This window comes from Oryctolagus cuniculus, chromosome X, assembly GCF_964237555.1.
Source record: "Oryctolagus cuniculus chromosome X, mOryCun1.1, whole genome shotgun sequence".
NCBI lineage: Eukaryota > Metazoa > Chordata > Mammalia > Lagomorpha > Leporidae > Oryctolagus > Oryctolagus cuniculus.
The window spans coordinates 55,025,776-55,045,322 of NC_091453.1; the positions used below are offsets into that span (position 1 = coordinate 55,025,776).

Consider the following 19,547-nt stretch of genomic DNA (forward strand, 5'->3'; position numbering starts at 1 on the left):
TAACAAGGAGGAATCATGGTTACAAGACAGTGGCCCTTTGAAGGGAAATGAGTGAGATTGTGGAGCGTTTTGGGGAGAGTAAAGAGAAACATGTAGTGTGAGAAGCTGGGGGACAGGCAGGATCATTGTGTGACAAAAGCAGGGTCACCAGTGTGAAGTATCCGATAGTAAAGTGAGGTCCCTAACGAGAATGAGTGGAGTGCTCCTCAAAGCAGGTAAGCAGGAGACTGGAGGGAACACCGTGTGATACAATCAGGAGCTCCAGTGTGAGGGGAGAGAATGTAGTGTAGAACTCCCATTCCCTGGGAGAAGATGAGGAAATGGGAGAGCCCACCCGGAAGGAGAAGGGCTTACTGCTGTAAGGGGAAGATCACAGTGGGATAGAACAAGGTGTTCCTTGGGGTCACAAGTGGATGAAGACACGATGTACTTCAGCTAGTGTGAGACGATCTCGGGAAAAGGATGGACCCTGGGGTGAGGGGGGAGGAAGGAGAGCCAGGGAGTAGAGGAAATATTTTGAGGTTCTTAGCAAGAAATCCTTAGTATGGAATCCTAGAGGGATTCCAGTAGGAGGGAAAACGGTAGGTTTCCTAGTTGGACGCAGTGGTGGAATTCACAGTGGTAAGCGGGCAGTTTAAGGACACGGGGTATGTTGTTTCCTCAGTTGGGTAGAGTGGGGGTCGCCAGAATGAGAGCACAAGGCGCCAGGGGTTGCCTTGTATGAGAAAGGGGGCCCTAATGGGAACAGCCAGGAAATTACTGTGGGTAGGACAAGGAAATAAGAATCCCTAGCTGGGAGGCGATGGTGACATGGCGGGACCCTCGTGGGAGGGCACAGGAGATAATGTGGGAAGGCAGAGGTTGGGGACAGGTCACTCTTCGGAGAACGAAACGAAAACCGCAGACTGAGGGCTAAGAACACAGGGGACACCAGTGTGAAGGGTAGGGCAGACGATTATGCCGGAGCATAATTTCCCCACCTTAGGTGCCCAGCCCCACTTACCCAGGCAGAGCTCAAAGACGTAGGCATAGTAGGACCAGAGCACGACGAGGACAATAACGAGCACTGGCACCCAGGACAGTACTCGGCGGCAGCACCGCAGCCCCCCGGACAGAGCCATCTTCCAGCCCCGCCGCATCTTCGGCTCGAAGATCGACCGAGCAGGCCTGCTGGCGCTGGGTCGGAACTGCTGGGGCGGCGGCTGGGAGGCGGGAAGGCGCGCTGTGCGGCGCTCCACTGCCTAGCCTGGCGGGAACCTTCGGCCCACGCCGGCCGATCCCACCTGTGGGGCTGCGCGGCCGAGTGCGTCGTGCCTGGTACAATAGGCGTGAGTCTCGGCGTGGAGGAACTGGCCTTGTTGGAGCAGAAGGTTATCCGTCAGGCAGTCCTGGCTGGGCACGCTCAGAGGAAGTGCGGGCCCTCCCCTTTCCACCCCCCTCCCCCACGCTTCAGCGCTAGATGCTGGCAGGGCTGGACCTCTGCAAAACTGTAAAGCGGAAGAAATAGGGGTCCGCCCATCTCCTCTTACTGCACTGCGTCCACCCTCTTCTCTCCTATCTTTGTCCCTCTCTGTCTCTTTTTGTCCCTCCCCCTTCTCCTTTTGTCTCCCTCTCCCTGCTTGCCTCCTCCACCTCCAACACACACGAGTACACACAGACACAGTGTGAAAAATGCGAACCATAGCATCTCCGGACTTAAAGGTCATCCGGTCCCATCTTCCCATTGCTGCTCGAATAATATGCTTAACACGTAGCGCCGCAGTTGCTGCCGGGGTAAGTCGGTTGAAAGGGTGCTTCTTAACCCCCTGCAGAATTAGCTTGGTCTATTTTCGTAATCAACACTTTGGTGCAGAAAAAAACAAATGAGGGAGACTGTGATTCTGAAAGAGGTCAGAAAACTACAAAGGTAGTGATGTTACTACAGCTGAGCGTTATTAACAAATGAAAGTTTTGCAAGCAGATGAGAAGGGGAGGGCCTTTCAGACAGAAGAAACAGCATTTGCAAAGATGCAGAGTAATGAAAAGTCCAAAAGTTGTTCCAGGGACAGCTGGCGTGGCTTGAAGAGAACGTTAGTGAAGGAGAGAGGCTGGGAATGAGACTGGGAGTATAGCCTGGGGCCAGGATGTGAAGGCTCATAGATGCCCTGCCTCCCTGTGGGGACATAATCCTGTACCAGAGACTAGCAACAGGCATTAAAGGTTTTGGGGAAATACAGTGACATCAAGGATGAGTTTTTGTAAAGGAACTGGCAGGATTTTGAAGAGGAAGATGGCCTAGAAGCAGTGAGACCAATTAGGAGCCAATTCGCCAAATGTTTTTGAAGTGGTGCTTTCTGTTAGGACAGCTTTGATATAAAAAGAATGACAAAGCAGGGGGCCTATCTGTATGACCTTTATGTTCTGATCTGGGCAATAGGTGTTCACTGACACAAGTGCAAAAGTAGAAATGCTTTTGGCATTTATGTATTTGACACTTACTGTTTTAATGATTTCCAAAAGTCTGTTACATGAAGAAACTTGTGATTTTGCTGGGACCTGTGGTTTTTTTCACATTCTGTGTGATTGTTGTGTGGGAGCAAGGATTTCTACAAGACTGCTTTCTTTTCTCCATGTATGGTTACATATGCAATAAATTTCCTGAAGTGATCAGAATTTTATTGTTTCTTTTTAGATTAAATGAACTTTACAGTTGATGTTACTAAAATGACAATGTAATGAAATGCAAAGTTGACATTAATTACAATATTAAGTAACATGGTTATTTGGACCTGAAGGTTATTTAAAATTTTTTTGTTTATTTATTTGAGAGAGAGAGAGAGAGGGAGAGAGAGACACAAATATCCCATCCTCTGGTTTACTCCCCAGATGCCTGCAACATCCAGGGCTGGGTCAGGCTGAGACCAGGAGCCCAGAATTCAATCCAGGTCTCCTATGTAGGTGGCAGGGACCCAAGTACTTAAGCCATCACTTGCTACCTCCAAAAAGGTGCAACACTAGAAAACTAGAATCAGGAGCAGAGTCAGGACCCAAACCTAGGCACTCTGATATGGGATGTGAACATTCTAAGCAGTGTCAACCTCTATGCCAAATTCCTGCCATAAGATTCTAGTACTTAAATTTTCCATTATTCATGAACTTGGGGGCTCTTGTAACACATGTCTTGGGATTGTTAAGGGTATGCTATTTAAACCGAGTGGCCTTGAGGAGGCAGTGATTAAATGTAAAAGGGAAAGTCTGAACTTGGTTTTGAATAATGACTAACAGTTAAGTGGGAAGACCAAAGGTGGGTGGGAGTAGGAGTTAAGGGGAAGGGTAGTGGCAATGATATATAAAACATCACAGCATATTGGAGTACTGCAAGTAATCTTATGTTTCTGGAAAATGTTATTCTAACCAAGAAGTGGCAAGGGCTTGGGCCTAAGGCAGGGGATAGGGTGGGGAGAAGGAGCGGATGTAATAGTGTTTTAGGGAGAGAATCAACAGATATTTTTTTGAGTGGCTAGCAAGAAGGAGATAAGTCAAAGTCAACAACCAGGTTTCTAACTTCCACTTGCCTTGGATGAAAAATGTTAATCACTTACAGGGACTGTGGTGAGAAAAGCAAGTTTGTTTGGGGAAGATAATAATGGACATGATGAATTTTACATAAATTCGCTGCTAAGGTAGTCTGAGGATGTTAAAAAGTCTGTGGGGAGAGGCAGCATTGTGATATAGTGGGTAAAGCTGTTGCCTGCCTGCAATGCTGGCATCCCATATGGGTGCTGGTTCATGTACCAGATGCTCCACTTCTGATCTAACACCCTGCCAATGGGCCTGGGAAAAGCAGCGGAAGATGACCTGTGTGTTTAGATCCCTGTCACCCATGTGGAAGACCCAGATGAAGCTCCCGACTCCTGGCTTTGGCCTGGCCTAGCACTGGCTGTTGTGGTCATTTGGGGGGTGAACCTGCAGATGGAAGAGCTCTTTGTCTCTCTCTCCCTCTCTCTGTAACTTCCAAATATATAAATAAAATCATTTAAAAAAAAATCTGGCCGGCGCCACGGCTCAATAGGCTAATCCTCCGCCTGCAGCACCAGCACCCCGGGTTCTAGTCCCGGTCGGGGCGCCAGATTCTGTCCCAGTTGCCCCTCTTCCAGGCCAGCTCTCTGCTATGACCCTGGAGTGCAGTGGAGGATGGCCCAAGTCCTTGGGCCCTGCACCCGCATGGGAGATCAGGAGAAGCACCTGGCTCCTAGCTTCGGATCAACACGATGCGCCAGCTGTGGCGGCCATTGGAGGGTGAACCAACGGCAAAAAGGAAGAACTTTCTCTCTCTGTCCACTCTGCCTGTCAAAAAATAAATAAATAAATAAATAAAAAATCTGAGTCAGAGAGCTTAAGATAGGGATAACTTATACCCAGAATAGCATATAGGGCCAAGAATCAGAGAGACAAACTAAGTTCAAGTGTGTACAATAGGGTTGGCAAACTGCTCATGGGCAAATTTGGTCCATTGACTTATGAGTACACTTTTGTTGGAAGGCATTTGTGTCCATGTATTTGCCTGTAGATGTTTTGCACAATAATTGCAGAGTTGAGTAGTTGTGACATAGATCATATGACATACAAAGCCTAATTGAACTTTAAAAATTGATTAGAGAGAGTGAGGGGGGAGAGAGAGAGAGAGAGAGAGAGAGAGAATAAGAATGAGGACAAACACACTTCCATTTCCTGGTTCACTTCCTAACTGCCCACAATGGGTATGTCTGGGCTAGAGCTGAAGCCAAGAGCCAGTAATGCAATGCAAGTGATCTACATAGGTGGTAGTAACCCAGTTACTTGAGCCATAATCACTGCCTCTCAGTATCTGCATTGGCAGGAAAGTGGAGTCAGGAATCAAGACTTAGTAATCAAATCCAAACACTCCAGTATGAAATATGGGTATCTTAACAGCTAGGCTAAATGCCCAATCCCAATTTATTTTGTTTTTGAAGACTTTACTTTTTAGAGAATTGTAGATTAAGAGCAAAATTGAGAAGAAGCTTCAGAGATTTCCCATATAACCACTGCCTCTACACATCATTGCCTTCTCCTTTATCAATCTCTCAGTACATTTGTTACAGTTGATGAGTCTACATTGCTAAGTCTGTGGTTTATGTTAACATTCACTCTTAGTATTGTGGAGGCTTATGGGTTTGGACAAATGTATGGTGACGTGTATCTACCATTGCAATATTCTAAGTATTACAACTGTCATAAAAATCCTATGTGCTCCATGTATTCATTCCCCCTACCTCTGTCAATTACTAATTTTTTAAATGTACCCAGTTTTGCCTTTTCAAAATGTTGTACAAATACAATTATATAGTTTATAGCCTTTTCAGATTGGTTTCTTTTAATTGACAATATCATTTAAGATTCTTTCATGTCTTTTCACTACTTAATAGTTCATCCTTTATCATGCTGAATAATACAAGTGTTCCATTGCCTAGATATACCACAAATGACTTGTCTTGTTTGCTTCCAAGTTTTGACAATAATGAATAAAGCTTCTATAAGCATTCACATATACTTTTTTGTGCAGACATAAGTTTTCAGTCCATTTGAATAAATACCAAGGAGTGGAATAGTTGGAATGTACAGTAAGAATATATAGTTTTGTAAGAAATTGCCGAAGTGGGTATACACTTTTTCATTCTCACCAACAATGAATGAGCATTTCCATTGTTCCACACCTTTGCCAGAATTTAGTGTGGTGAATGTTCTGGATTTTGGTAATTGTAAAAGGCCTATAATGTTATGTCATTGTTTTAATATGCACTTTCCTGATGCTATATAAAGCAATATGTAATATATTTTTTGTATGCTTGCTTACCATTCGTATCTCTACTTTGATGAGGTGACTGTTCAGATCATTGGCCCATTTTTTAAAAATTTTATTTAAGTTATACAAGTTTTATATATTTCATATATACAGATTTAGGAACATAGTGCTACTTCCCACCCTATCCTCCTTCCTGCCCATGCTGCAACACTTCTTCCTCCTCCCTCTCCCATTCCCACTTTTTGATTTTTACAAAGATCTATTCTCAGTTTACTTAATGATTGTATAGTTAACCCTATACTAAGTAAAAGAGTTCAACAAGCAGTATGAAGAGAAAGAAACACTGTTCCTCAATGGAAGAGACAAGGACTGTAAAAAAAAATCAGTGAATCTCAAAATGTCCATTTCACTCCAATACATTACATTTTAAGTACTCTATTAGAGATGGGCCATGGACTTTAACAGGCATTTTTCAAAAGAGGAAATCCAAATGGCCAACAGACACGTGAAAAAATATTCAGGATCTCTAGCCGTCAAGGAAATGCAAATCAAAACCACAATGAGGTTTCACCTCACCCCAGTTAGTGTGGCCCTCATACAGAAATCAGCAGACAATAAATGCTGGAGAGGATGTGGGGAAAAGGGCACCCTAACCCACTGTTGATGGGACTGTAAACTAGTAAAGCCACTATGGAAAACATTATGGAAATACCTCAGAAATCTGAATATAGACCTACTATATGACCCAGCCATCCCACTCCTGGGAATTTACCCAAGGGAAATGAAATCAGTAAACAATAGAGCTATTTGCACCTCCATGTTTATTGCAGCTCAATTCACAATAGCTAAGACATAAAAGCAACCTAAATGCCCATTAACTGCAGACTGGATAAAGAAATTGTGGGATATGTACACAATGGAATACTATACAGCAGTAAAAAGGATGAAATCTGGTCATTTGCAACAAAATGGAGCAAGCTGGAAAACTTCTTACTTAGTGAAATAACCCAATTCCAAAGAGACAAATAACCATATGTTCTCCCTGGTTTGGGAGAATTAATAGCGCTGCTAAAATGAAAGCTATAGAAATGAAATTGACATTTTTAGAATCAATGACTTGAATAGTCCTTGACCTGACTGTCAAGGGACAGTTTATTATTGCTACTTTTTATTTTGTATATCCTTTTTTTCTTTGTTTTATTTCTTTTTCTTTTCTTCATACTATATGCTGAACTCTTTATGTCACATGGAGTTAATCATATATATATTAAGTCAATTGGAAAAAGATCCCAATTAAAAATAAGAGGAGGAATAAGAGGAGGGAATCTATAACTGTAAAGCAGTATAGTTCTGCATACAGTCCTACAGACTTAACTTCTAAGGGTACAGCCTAAAAATATCATGGGACTCCAAACCCATAAAAATTTGGTATAAATGCCATCTTAACTGTTAAAATGATCATATTAAATGTTAAAGTCAACATATAGATAGGTTTAAGTGTAAAAGTGATCATATAAAAAACATCAAGTGCCTGCTAATAATAATAGAATTAAAAAGGAAGGAAAGTCCAATATGGGAAGCAGTCCACATAGCAGACTCCTAGAATGACATTCGCTGTAAATAACACTCTGACCTCAGAATCAACCCTTAAGGCTTGCTTCCTGGTCTGGCTGAAAGGCCTGGGAGAGAATTTCAGGCATGGAAAACCAAGACTCTGTGGCAAAAAATATCCTACACGGAGGGTCTCTGTGAGACCTCAGTGGAAAGAAAGGGCCATCAAAGAAGGATGTACTCTTCTCTGAAGGGAGGAAAGAACATCCACTTTGCTTATGGCCGTGTCAAAATACGGATGGAGTCTATGGTCACAAAAAGCTTCCTTAGCCTTGGCAGCCCATGGCAAGAGCCTCGGGTGATGACTGATGTCATAAATAAGAGTATTAATTGTTAAAGGAACAACAGAAGTCACTGTGCACTTACTCCCCATGTAGGACCTCCATCCTTAATGAGTTATACTATGAGAATCAACTGCAAATCTTGTTCTCAAACTGTACTCTATATGTTGTGTGTGGGTGCAAACTGTTTAAATCTATGATTAACATGGAGTTGGTCCTCTATATATAAAATCAAACTAAAAATGAACCATAATGAAGAATGAGATGGGAGAGGGAGAGGGAGGTGAGATGGGAGTCGGGGTGGGGGGTGGATGTGGGGGAAAGAACCACTATATTCCTAAAGTTGTATCTATGAAAAAATGCATTCATTAAATTAAAACTTTTTTAAAAAGTACTCTATTAGGTACTTCAGATCAGGGAAAACATATGATATCTGCCTTTTTTGGGACTGGCTTATTTCAGTAAGTATGATGCTTTCCAGTTGTGTCCATCTTGTTGCAAAAGACAGGATTTCTGGCCGGCGCCGCAGCTCAATAGGCTAATCCTCTGCCTGCGGCACTGGCACACCTTCTAGTCCCGGTCAGAGCATTGAATTCTGCCCGGTTGCCCCTCTTCCAGTCCAGCTCTCTGCTGTGGCCCGGGAGTGCAGTGGAGGATGGCCCAAGTGCTTGGGCCCTGCACCCGCATGGGATACCAGGAGACGCACCTGGCTCCTGGCTTTGGATCAGCGCGGTGCGCCGGCCGCAGTGGCCATTGGGGGGTGAACCAATGGAAAAAGGAAGACCTTTCTCTCTGTTTCTCTCTCTCACTGTCCACTCTGCCTGTCAAAAAACAAACAAACAAACAAACAAACAAAAAAAAACAAAAAAAAAACAACCAAACAAACAAACAAAAAAGACAGGATTTCTTTTTTTTTTTTTTTGTACAGCTGAATAGTACTCCATAGTAGTACTGCATAATTTCTTTACCCAGTCAACAGTTGACAGACATCTGGGTTGATTCCATGTCTTAGCTATTGTAAGCTGTGCTGCAATGAACATGAGAGTACAGATAACTCTTTCGTATGCTGATGTCTTTGGTTTGGGAAAATTCCTGGAAGTGGGATGGCTGGATCATATGGTAGGTCTATATTCAGATTTCTGAGGTATCTCCATGCTGTCTTCCACGTGGTTCATTGGCCCATTTTTAAATTGAGGTGTTTGTTCTCTTATTGTTGAGTTTTAAAGTTAATTTGCATATTTTAAACCACAGCCCCCCTTTTTATATATGTCTGTGGCAAATATTCTCTTCCAGGCAGTGGTGTGCCTTTTCTTTCTCTTGGTAGTGTCTTTCATGGAGAAGAAATTTTTAATTTAACCAAGTCCAGCTTATTAATTCTTTTTTTTTCATGGCTGTGCCTTTGGTCTCCTCTCTAAAAAGTCATCATCAAACCCATGATCATCTGTATTTCCACATGTCATCTTCTAGGAGTTTTATGTTTAACATTTAGATCCATGTTCTATTTTGAATTGATTTCTAATGAGGTTGTAAGGTCTGTGTCTAGATCCTATATATATATATATATATAAATAAATAAATGTCCAGTTGTTCCAGCACTATTTGTTAAAAAGATAATCTTTTCTCCATTGTATTATGTTCACTCCTTTGTCAAAGATCAGTTGACTATTTATGTGTTTCTATTTCTGGGCTATTTTAATCCATTGAACTATTTATTCTTTTACCAATACCACACTGTTTTAATTACTATAGCTTCATAGTAAGTCTTGAAGTCAGGTAGTGTTAGTCCTCCAGTGTTATTTTCCTTTCAATATCTTGTTGGCTATTCTGGATATTTTAACTTTTATATATAAGATTTAGAGCCAGTTTTTTGATATCCACAAAATAACTTGTTGGGATTTTGGCTAGGATTGTATTGAATCTAGATTGAATTGGGAAGAAATGAAAACTTGACAATATTGAATCTTCCAATCTATCAACAATGCAGTACCTCTCCATTTATTTACTTCTTTGATTTCTTTTATCTGAGTTTTGTAGTTTTTCTTTTATAGATCCAGTACATATTTTATTATATTTATAACTTAAGCTTTTCATTTTTGGAGGTGCTAACGTAAATGGTATTGTGTTTTTAATTTCAAATTCTACTTGTTCATTGCTGTTTCATAGGAAAGTGATTTACTTTTGTGTATTAACCTGTGTCCTTCCACCTTGTTATAATTGCTTATACTTCCAATGTGTTTTTTTTTTTGTAGATTCTTTCAGACTTTCTGCATAGAAAATTATGTCCATCTGTGAATAAGGGTGGTTTTATTTCTTCACTCTCAATGATGCATATGTTGTTTCCTTTTCTTATTTTATTGTGTTAGCTAGAAATTCCAGTACCATGTTGAAAAGGAGTGGAAAGAGAGGACATCTTTGCCTTGTTCTTGTTTTTAGTGGGAAAGATTTTAGTTTCTGGGGCCGGCATCGTGGCGTAGTGGGTAAAGCTGTGGCCTGCTATGCCAGCATCCCATATGGGCTCCAGTTTGTGTCCTGGCTGATCCACTTCCAATCTAGCTCCCTTCTAATGGCTTGGGAAAAGCAGTAGAAGATTACTCAAGTGTTTGGGCTCCTGCCACTCATGTGGGAGACTGGGATGAAGCTCCTGGCCCAGCCCTGGCTGTTGTGGCCATATGGGGAGTGAAGCAGCAGATGGAAGATCTCTCTCTCTCTCCACCCCACCCCATAACTCTGAACTTTCAAATAAAATAAATAAACCTTTAGCAACACATTCTAGTTTCTTACCATTAAATATGATGTTAGCTATAGGTTTTTGGTAGATATTCTTACCAAGTTGAGGAAGTTCTCTATTTCTAGTTTCATGATTTTTTTTTTATCATGAATGGGTGTTGCATTTTGTCAAGTACGTCTCTGTATCTACTGATACAATCATGTGATTTTTCTTTAGCTTATTGCTGTGATGAATTGCACTGACACTTGAATCTTCTACTAGCTTTGCATACCTGTTAACAGAATTTCCTTACCTTTTAAGACTGAATATATTCTTTATCCATTTATATGTTGCAGACATTTAGATTGTTTCTATATTTTAGCTAATGTCAATAGTGTTGCCATGAACATGGGAGTATAGATATAAGGGGTCTTCAAAAAGCTCATGGAAATGTGTATTATGAAAAAATCATGGATGGACCTCAAACTTTTCTTATTATTTATTTGAAAGAATTACACAGTGAGGGGGAGACACAGAGGAGAAGGAGGGAGGGAGAGAGAGAGAGAGAAAGAATCTTCCATCCACTGTGATGACCACAACAGCTGGGGCTGGGCCAGGCTGAAGCCAGGAGCCAGGAGTTTCTTTCCGGGTCTCCCATGTGGGTGCAGGGGCCCAAACACTTGGGCCATCTTCCGCTGCTTTTCCCAGGCCATTATCATGGAGCTGGATCAGAAGTGGAGCAGCTGGGACATGAAACAGTGCCCATCTGGGATGCCAGCATCTTAAGCAGTGGCTTTACCCACTACGCCACAATGCTGGCCCTGGATCTCGAATTTTTTTGCATAAAAATAAACTTATATTTTAAAAGTTATTCATTTATTTGAGAGGGAGAGATAGAACAAGAGAGTGAGAAAGAGAGAGATAGAGAGCAAGCAAGCTCCCATTTGTTGGTTCACTCCTCAAATGCCCACAATGGCCAGGGATCCGAAGCCAGGAACGTGGAATTCAATCCAGGTCTCCTACATTAGTGGCAGAAACCCAACCACTTGAGCCATCACTGTTGCCTCCCAGGGTCCACATTAGCAGGAAGCTGCAATCAGGAGTCAGAACTAGGAGTCGAACCCAGGCACTCTGGATATGGGATACATACTAATTGGCAAAATAAACTTACCTTTTAATTCCATTTTCCACAGATTTTTGAAGTTCCTTCATATCTTTACTTGGTACTAATTTCATTTTCTTTTGGTATATACCAAGAAGAGGTATGTTTGGGTCATATGGCAGTTTGTTTAAAACTAAAATGTCGTTGCTTTTAAATAAGATATTATTTATTTGAAAGGAAGAATAACATAGAGAGAAAGAGAGACAGAGAAAAGAGATCTTCCATCTGCTGGTTCACTCCCCAAATGGCCACAACAGTCATGGCTGGGCTAGGCCGAAGCCAGGAGCCAGGAACTTCATCCAGGTCTTCTACATGGGTGGTGAGGTCCAAGTACTTTGATCATCCAAGCATATTACAAGGGAGCTGGATCAGAAGTGAAGCTGCCAGGACTGTAACTGGCACTCATACAGGATGCTGGCATCTCAGGCAGTGGCTTAACCTGCTACACCACAACACCAGTGCCCATATGGTAGTTCTGTTTTTAATTTTTTTTTGAGTTACTTCCAAAACTCAAAAGTGGCTGTACCAACTTACATTTCCATCAACAATGTATAAAGGTTCCCTTTTCCCCACACCCTCCGCAACACTTGGTGTCTTTTGACTTTAGGATAGCTGCCTAACAGGATTTCCCTGATGATCAGTCATGTTGAATACCTTTTCATATACTTGTTGCTCATTTATATGTCATTTGAAAAATGTCTATCTAGTCCTTTGTTCATTTAAAAATTTTAAATTCGGGTGTGTTTTTTTTTTTTTTGTAGCAATTATGTGAGTTACTTACATATTTTGGGTATTGACGCCTTATCAGATGGATGGTTTCCATGTATTTTCTCCCATTCTGTAAGTTACCTTTTCTTATGTTGATTGTTTGCTTTGCTGTGAAGAAGTTTGCTTTTTAGTTTGCTATAATCCCATTTATATTCCTTTTTATTCTCTGCTTTTGGTGTCCTATCAAAAAAAATTATAAAGATGAATGTTGAGGAGCTTTTTCCAAGAATTTTTTGGTTGCATGTCTTACATTTTTTAAAGATTTATTTATTTATTTGAAAGTCAGAGTTACACAGAGAGAGGGGAGGCAGAGAGAGAGAGAGAGAGAGAGAGGTCTTCCATCTGCTGGTTCACTCCCCAATTGGCCGCAATGGCCGGAGCTGCACTGATCCGAAGCCAGGAGCCAGGAGCTTCTTCTGGGTCTCTCACGTGGGTGCAGGGGACCAAGGACTTGAGCCATCTTCCACTGCTTTCTCAGGCCATAGCAGAAAGCTGGATCGGAAGTGGAACAGGCAGGATGTGAACTGGCGCCCATATGGGATGCCGGCATTTCAGGCCAGGGCTTTAATCCACTGTGCCACAGCACTGGCCCCTCATGTCTTACATTTAAGTAATCTTTTTTTTTTTTTTAACAGATAGAGTTAGACAGTGAGAGAGAGAGAGAGACAGAGAGAAAGGTCTTTGTTCCATTGGTTCACTCCCCAAATGGCTGCTACAGCCAGAGCTACGCCAATCCGAAGACAGGAGCCAGGTGCTTCCTCCTGATCTCCCATATGGGTACAGGGGCCCAAGCACTTGGGCCATCCTCCATTGCCCTCCCGGGCCACAGCAGAGAGCTGGACCAGAAGAGGAGCAACCAGGACTAGAACCTGACACCCATATGGGATGCTGGCGCCGCAGGCGGAAGATTAACCAAGTGAGCCATGGTGCCAGCCCACATTTAAGTAATCTTTAATCCATTTTGAATTGATTTTTGTGAGTCATGTATGCAGTGCGAATTTCATGTTTTTTCATGTAGCTATCCAGTTTTCCCATCACAATTTATTGGAGAGACTATCTTTTGCACATTTTGTATTCTTGGTGCCTTTCTGGAAGATTAGTTGATTGTGTACATGTGGGTTTATGTCTAGGCTCTCTATTCTGTTTCAAAGGTTTTTGTGTTTGTTTTTATGCCATAACCATATTATTTTGATTACTGTAGCTTTGAAATATTCATATAATTTGAAATCATGAAGTGTAAAATTCAAGATTTGTTGTTCCGGGGTCGGTGCTGTGGCGCGGAGGGTTAATGCCCTGGCCTGAAGCACCAGCATCCCATATGGGCGCCGGTTCTAATCCTGGCTGCTCTTCTGATCCAGCTCTCTGCTGTGGCCTGGGATAGCCGTAGAAGATGGCCTAAGTCCTTGGGCCCCTGCACCCGCGTGGGAGACCCAGAGGAAGCTCCTGTTTCCTTGCTTCAGATTGGTACAGCTCTGGCTGTTCTGGCCATCTGGGGAGTGAACCATAGGACGGAAGACAACTCTCTCTCTGCCTCTCCTCTCTCTGTGTAACTCTGACTTTCGAATAAATAAATATTTTTTTAAAAAAGATTTGTTGTTCCTTTTCAAGATTGTTTTGGCTATTTGAAGTCTTTTTTTGATTCCATATGAATTTTGGGATTATTTTTTCCATTTCTGTGAAAAATGACATTGGAATTTTGGTAAGGGTTTCATTGACTGTATATATCTTAGGGTAAGATGGCCATTCTAACAATAATTAATTCTTCCAATTCACAGGTGTAGGATGTCTTATCATTTATTTGTGTCTGCTTAATTTCTTTCTTCATTCTTTTTTAGTTTTCAGTGTACCATATTTTTGCCTCCTTGGTTAAGTTATTCCTAGGTATTTTATTCTTTTTGATGTTATTTTAAATGATGTTATTTTCTTAATTTATTTTTGAGTTAGTTCGTTGTCAGTATATATAGATGTAACTACTTTTTATATATTGACTTTGTATCCTACAACTTTACTAAAGGATTTTTTTTTTTTTTTTTTTTTTTTGACAGGCAGAGTGGACAGTGAGAGAGAAAAGACAGAGAGAAAGGTCTTCCTTTGCCGTTGGTTCACCCTCCAATGGCCTTCCGAAGGAAGGAGCCAGGTACTTTTCCTGGTCTCCCATGGGGTGCAGGGCCCAAGCACCTGGGCCATCCTCCACTGCACTCCCTGGCCATAGCAGAGAGCTGGCCTGGAAGAGGGGCAACCGGGACAGAATCCGGCGCCCTGACCGGGACTAGAACCCGGTGTGCCGGCGCCGCAAGGTGGAGGATTAGCCTATTGAGCCACGGCACCGGCCCACTAAAGGATTTTCTACATAAAAGATCATGTCATATGCAAAGAGAGACAGTTTTACTTTTACCTCTCTGATTTGGATGCCTTTTATTTCTTTTTCTTGTCTAATTGCTCTTGCTAGGACTTCCGGTAGTATGTTGAATTGAAGTAGTAACAGTGGACATCAGGGAAGGAGGGTAGGGTGAGAAGAATCATTATGTTTCTAAATTTGTATATATGAAATACATGAAGTTTGTGTACTTTAAATTAAAGGTTTCTTTTCTTTTCTTTTTTATTTTTTTTGGACAGGCGGATGGACAGTGAGAGAGAGAGAGAGAGAGAGAGAGAGAGAGGTCTTCCTTTGCCGTTGGTTCACCCTCCAATGGCCGCCGCAGACAGCGTGCTGCAGCCGGCGCACTGCGCTGATCCGATGACAGGAGCCAGGTACTTATCCTGGTCTCCCATGGGGTGCAGGGCCCAAGCACTTGGGCCATCGTCCACTGCACTCCCTGGCCACAGCAGAGAGCTGGCCTGGAAGAGGGGCAATTGGGACAGAATCTGGCGCCCCGACCGGGACTAGAACCCGGTGTGCCGGCACCGCAAGGCGGAGGATTAGCCTAGTGAGCCACGGCGCCAGCCAAAATTAAAGGTTTCTAGGTAAGAAAAAAGACCCTGGGCATTCTGATCTTTTTCCTGATCTTAAAGGAAAAGCGTCCATCTTTGTACCATTGAGTATGATATCAGTTATGAGCTTGACACATATGGCCTGGTACATTCTTTCTATAGCTAATTTGTTTATAGGTTTTTTTTTTTTTAACATGAACAGATGTTGATTTTTTCCTCAAATATTTTCTGTATCTATTGAGATGATCATGTGACTTTTATACTTCATTCTATTAATTTGGTGTGTCATATTTATTGATTTACATGTTGAACCATTCTTGGATGCTTGAGATAAATCCCACTTGATTATGTTGTATCATCTTAATGTACTGGTTTTTGTTGTTGTTGTTGTTGTGTTGGTTTTTTTTTTTTTTTTTTGACAGGAAGAGGTAGACAGAGAGAGAGACAGAGAGAGAGTTATAGACAGCGAGAGAGAGACAGAGAGAAAGGTCTTCCTTCCGTTGGTTCACTCCCCTATTGGCCGCTATGGCTGCGCTGTGCTGATCCGAAGCCAGGAGCCAGGTGCTTCCTCCTGGTCTCCCATGCAGGTGCAGGACCCAAGCACTTGGGCCATCCTCCACTGCCCTCCTGGGTCACAGCAGAGAGCTGGACTAGAAGAGGAGCAACCGGGTCTAGAACCCAGGGTGCTGGTGCTGCAGGCGGAGGATTAGCCAAGTGAGCCATGCCGCCGGCCTAATGTACTGTTTTTTTAAAAAAGATTTATTTTATTTTATTTTTTTTATTTATTTGAAAGACAGAGTTACAGAGAGAGGTAGAGACAGAGAGAGAGGTCTTCCTTCTGTTGGTTCACTCCCCAAATGGCCACAATGGCTGGAGCTGCACTGATCTGGAGCCAGGCACTTCAGGGTCTCCCTTGCCGGTGCAGGGGCCCAAGGACGTGGGCCAACTTCTGCTGCTATCCCAGGCCATAGCAGAGAGCTGGATTGGAAGAGGAGCAGCCAGGACTAAAAACTGGCACCCATATGGTATGCTGGTGCTTCAGGCTAGGGCTTTAACCTGCTGCGCCACAGCACTGGCCCCCTCTAATGTACTGTTGAATTCTATTTTAGTATTTTATTGAGGACTTTCACATCCGTGCTTATAAGGGATATCTGCTTGTAATTTTTTTTCTTATAGTATCCTTGTCTGTCTTTGATGTGAGGCTATGCTGGCCTTGTAAAATGAATTTGGAATTGTTCCTTTCCTTTATTTTTTTAAAATTCAATTCAATCCCATCAAGGTGGCATGTGCCAATGCCATCTCACTATTCCAAGTGATCAATTTCAGTTCACAATTGATCATAATGAAAGGACTAAGAGTCAAAGGGAGCACATAAACAAGTCTAGTACCTGCTAACACTAACCGATAGAATAAATAAAGGGGAGAGTGATCCAACATGGGAAGTGAGATACTCAGCAGACTCATAGAATGGCGGATGTCCTAAATAGCACTCTGGCCTCAGAATCAGCCCTAAAGGCACTCGGATCTGGCTGAAAAGCCCATGAGAGTATTTCAGGCATGGAAAGCCAAGACACTCTGGCAAAAAGATCTCTGTGAGTGAGATCCCAGTGGAAAGAACAGGTCTTCAAAGAGGGAGGTGCCTTTCTCTGAAGGGAGGAGAGAACCTCCACTTTGACTATGACCTTGTCTAAACAAGATAAGAGTCGGAGAACTCAAGGGGCTTCCATAGCCTTGGAAACTCATGACTGGTGCATAGGGAGATTACTGATGCCATAACAGGAGTGTCAATTTGTAAAGTCAACAACAGGAGTCACTGTGCACTTACTCCTCATGTAGGATCTCTGTCCTTAATGTGCTGTACACTGAGGCTTAATGCTATAACGAGTACTCAAACAGTATATTTCACTTTGTGTTTCTATGGGGGTGCAAACGATTGAAATCTTTACTTAATGTACACTAAACTGATCTTCTGTTAAAAAAAAAAAAAAGAAAAAGAAACTATCAATTCCCAACTTGACTCTCACTGGGATTAAACATGACAATAGGTCTGATCTGATTTCATCATCATTTAAAAAAAATCATCTATTATTTTTCACTTTATGTTTCTGTGTGGGAACAAACTGTTGAAATCCTTACTTAAGGTATACTAAGCTGATCTTCTGTATACTAAGATAATCGAAAATGAATCTTTATGTGAATGGAAGGGGAGAGGGAGTGGGAAAGGGGAGGGTGGTGGGTGGGAGGGACGGTATGGGGGGGAAAGCCATTGTAACCCATGAGACGTACTTTGGAAATTTATATTCATTAAATAAAAGATAAAAAAAAAAAAAAGAAGAGTTGGAGCATGGGCGGGAGGGAAGGAAGGGGGGGAAGTGTCACTATGTTCCTAAATCTGTATATATGAAATACATGAATCTTGTATAACTTAAATAAAATTTTAAAAAAAGAAATAAAGAATACAGAGAGAGAATCTAAAAAAAAATTATTTATTAATTGTTATTTATTTTTTTAAAATAGGATGTGTATGTCTGAGAGAGAGAGAGAATGGAAGAGAGAAAGAGAGAGAGAGAGAGAGAGAGAGAGCGAGCTCTTTCATCTTCCAGAGCTGGACCAGGCCTAACCCAGCATCCAGGAACTCCATCTAGTTCTACTGGGTGGCAGGGACCCAAGTACTTGAGCCATTACCGTTGTGTCTCAGGATGCACATTAGCAGGAAACTGGAATCAGGAATGGAGCAGGCACTCAGACCCAGGTACTCCAATATGAGATGGAGGTTATCCCAACTGGCATCTTAACTGCTACTCCAAATACCCATCCCTTTTTTTCTTTTTTAATTCAGCCATTTATTGCTGTAAACTTTCCTGTTAGTACTCCTTTGGCTGTATCCCATACTTTTTGGTGTGTTGTGTTTTGTTTTCATTTTTGTCTTGAGCTATTTTTTAAATTTATTTTTATTATTTCTTTGATACAATGGTTGATCAGGAGAATGAATCTTGTCTGTCCTGTAAATATATATAATTTTATGTATCAGTTAAAAGAGACTTTGTTTAGTTTCCATGTATTTGAGAATTTTCCCATTTTGTTATTCTTAAATCTAATTTTATTCCATTATAGTAGAAAAAAGATCCTTAGAATTATTTAAATCTTCCTGAATTTGTTAATTATGGCCTAATATATAATCTATCCTGGAGAATGTTCTTTGTGCACTTGAGAAGAATGTTTGTTGTTAGGTGTAATGTTCTATATGTGTCTGTTAGGTCCATGTAGTCTATAGTTTTGTTTAAGACAACTGTTTCCGTATTGATTTTCTGTGTGAATATTCTACTATTCATTTTTGAATGTAAACACTATACTTATGGGTATCTCCCTAATGAATTGAAATCAACATATGACAAGTGCCTCGGTGATTACTGATGTCATAAATAAGAGTGTCAATTGTTAAATCAATAATGGGAGTCACTGTGCACTTACTCCCCATGTAGGATCTCTGTCCTTAATGTGTTGTACTATGCAAATTAACGGTAAAACTAGTATTCAAACAGTATTTTATACTTTGTGTGTCTGTGTGGGTGCAAACTGTTGAAATCTTTACTTAGTATGTACTAAGTTGATCTTCTGTATATAAAGATAATTAAAAATAAATCTTAATGAAGAGTGGGATGGGAGAGGGAGTAGGAGATGCTATAATCCAAAAGTTGTACTTTTGAAATTTATATTTACTAAATAAAAGTTTAATAAAAAAAGAAATCAGCATATGGAAGGGATATCTGTACTCCCATTTTCATTGAAGCATTATACACAATAGACAAGATATGGAATCAGTATAGATGTCTATCAACAGATGACTACATAAGGAAAATTTATAGAGAGATATATATGTGATATGTATACATGCATGTGCAATGGAATATTGTTCAAGCTTTAAAGAAGGGAAATCTGTCATTTTCATATTGATATATCTGGAAGACCTTGTGCTAGATGAAGTAAACCAGTTACAGAAAGACAAATACTCTATGAACTCACATGTGGAATCTGAAAAATTTGAATTCATAGAAGTGGAATGTAGAATGATGGTTACTAGACTGCTGGAATGTGAGCTGTTGTGAGTACCCCTGCTGGCAGGCCCACTGACTCAGGCACATGACATCCTGTACCCAGATAGCTGCCCCTCAGCAGGAAGTGGATGCTGAAGTGAACATAGAAATACTAAACAAGTCAACCCGGGGGGGGGGGGGGGCTTCTGCAGCACACATGTAGCACCTTTGGAGGTGGCCAGCATCTCAA

At 41.6% G+C, this 19,547-nt stretch overlaps 1 protein-coding gene and 1 long non-coding RNA gene across 6 annotated transcripts in view; one reads left to right on the top strand and one right to left on the bottom strand.

Moving 5' to 3' along the window:
• Positions 1 to 1,425, bottom strand: part of ZDHHC15 (zinc finger DHHC-type palmitoyltransferase 15) — an 82,718-nt gene extending 81,293 nt beyond the window's left edge. For 2 of the 3 annotated variants that reach the window (XM_070067140.1, XM_051835085.2), the window contains exon 1: positions 1,004 to 1,384. In XM_070067140.1, the coding sequence (XP_069923241.1) occupies positions 1,004 to 1,139 (136 nt within the window). In that variant the 5' untranslated portion in view covers positions 1,140 to 1,384. Of the gene's footprint in view, positions 1 to 1,003 lie in introns of all 3 variants that reach the window. The other variant, XM_008248848.4, reaches the window with a different exon arrangement.
• On the top strand, positions 1,418 to 19,010 carry LOC138847673 (uncharacterized). 3 transcript variants are annotated; one of them, XR_011385598.1, is made up of 3 exons: positions 1,418 to 1,773; positions 12,326 to 12,404; positions 17,781 to 19,010. It is a non-coding gene; the product is annotated as an uncharacterized lncRNA (long non-coding RNA). The 3 variants fall into 3 exon arrangements; XR_011385596.1 differs by lacking the exon at positions 17,781 to 19,010 and adding an exon at positions 14,378 to 17,277; XR_011385597.1 differs by lacking the exon at positions 17,781 to 19,010 and adding an exon at positions 14,949 to 17,277.
• The last annotated feature ends 537 nt before the right edge of the window (positions 19,011 to 19,547 follow it).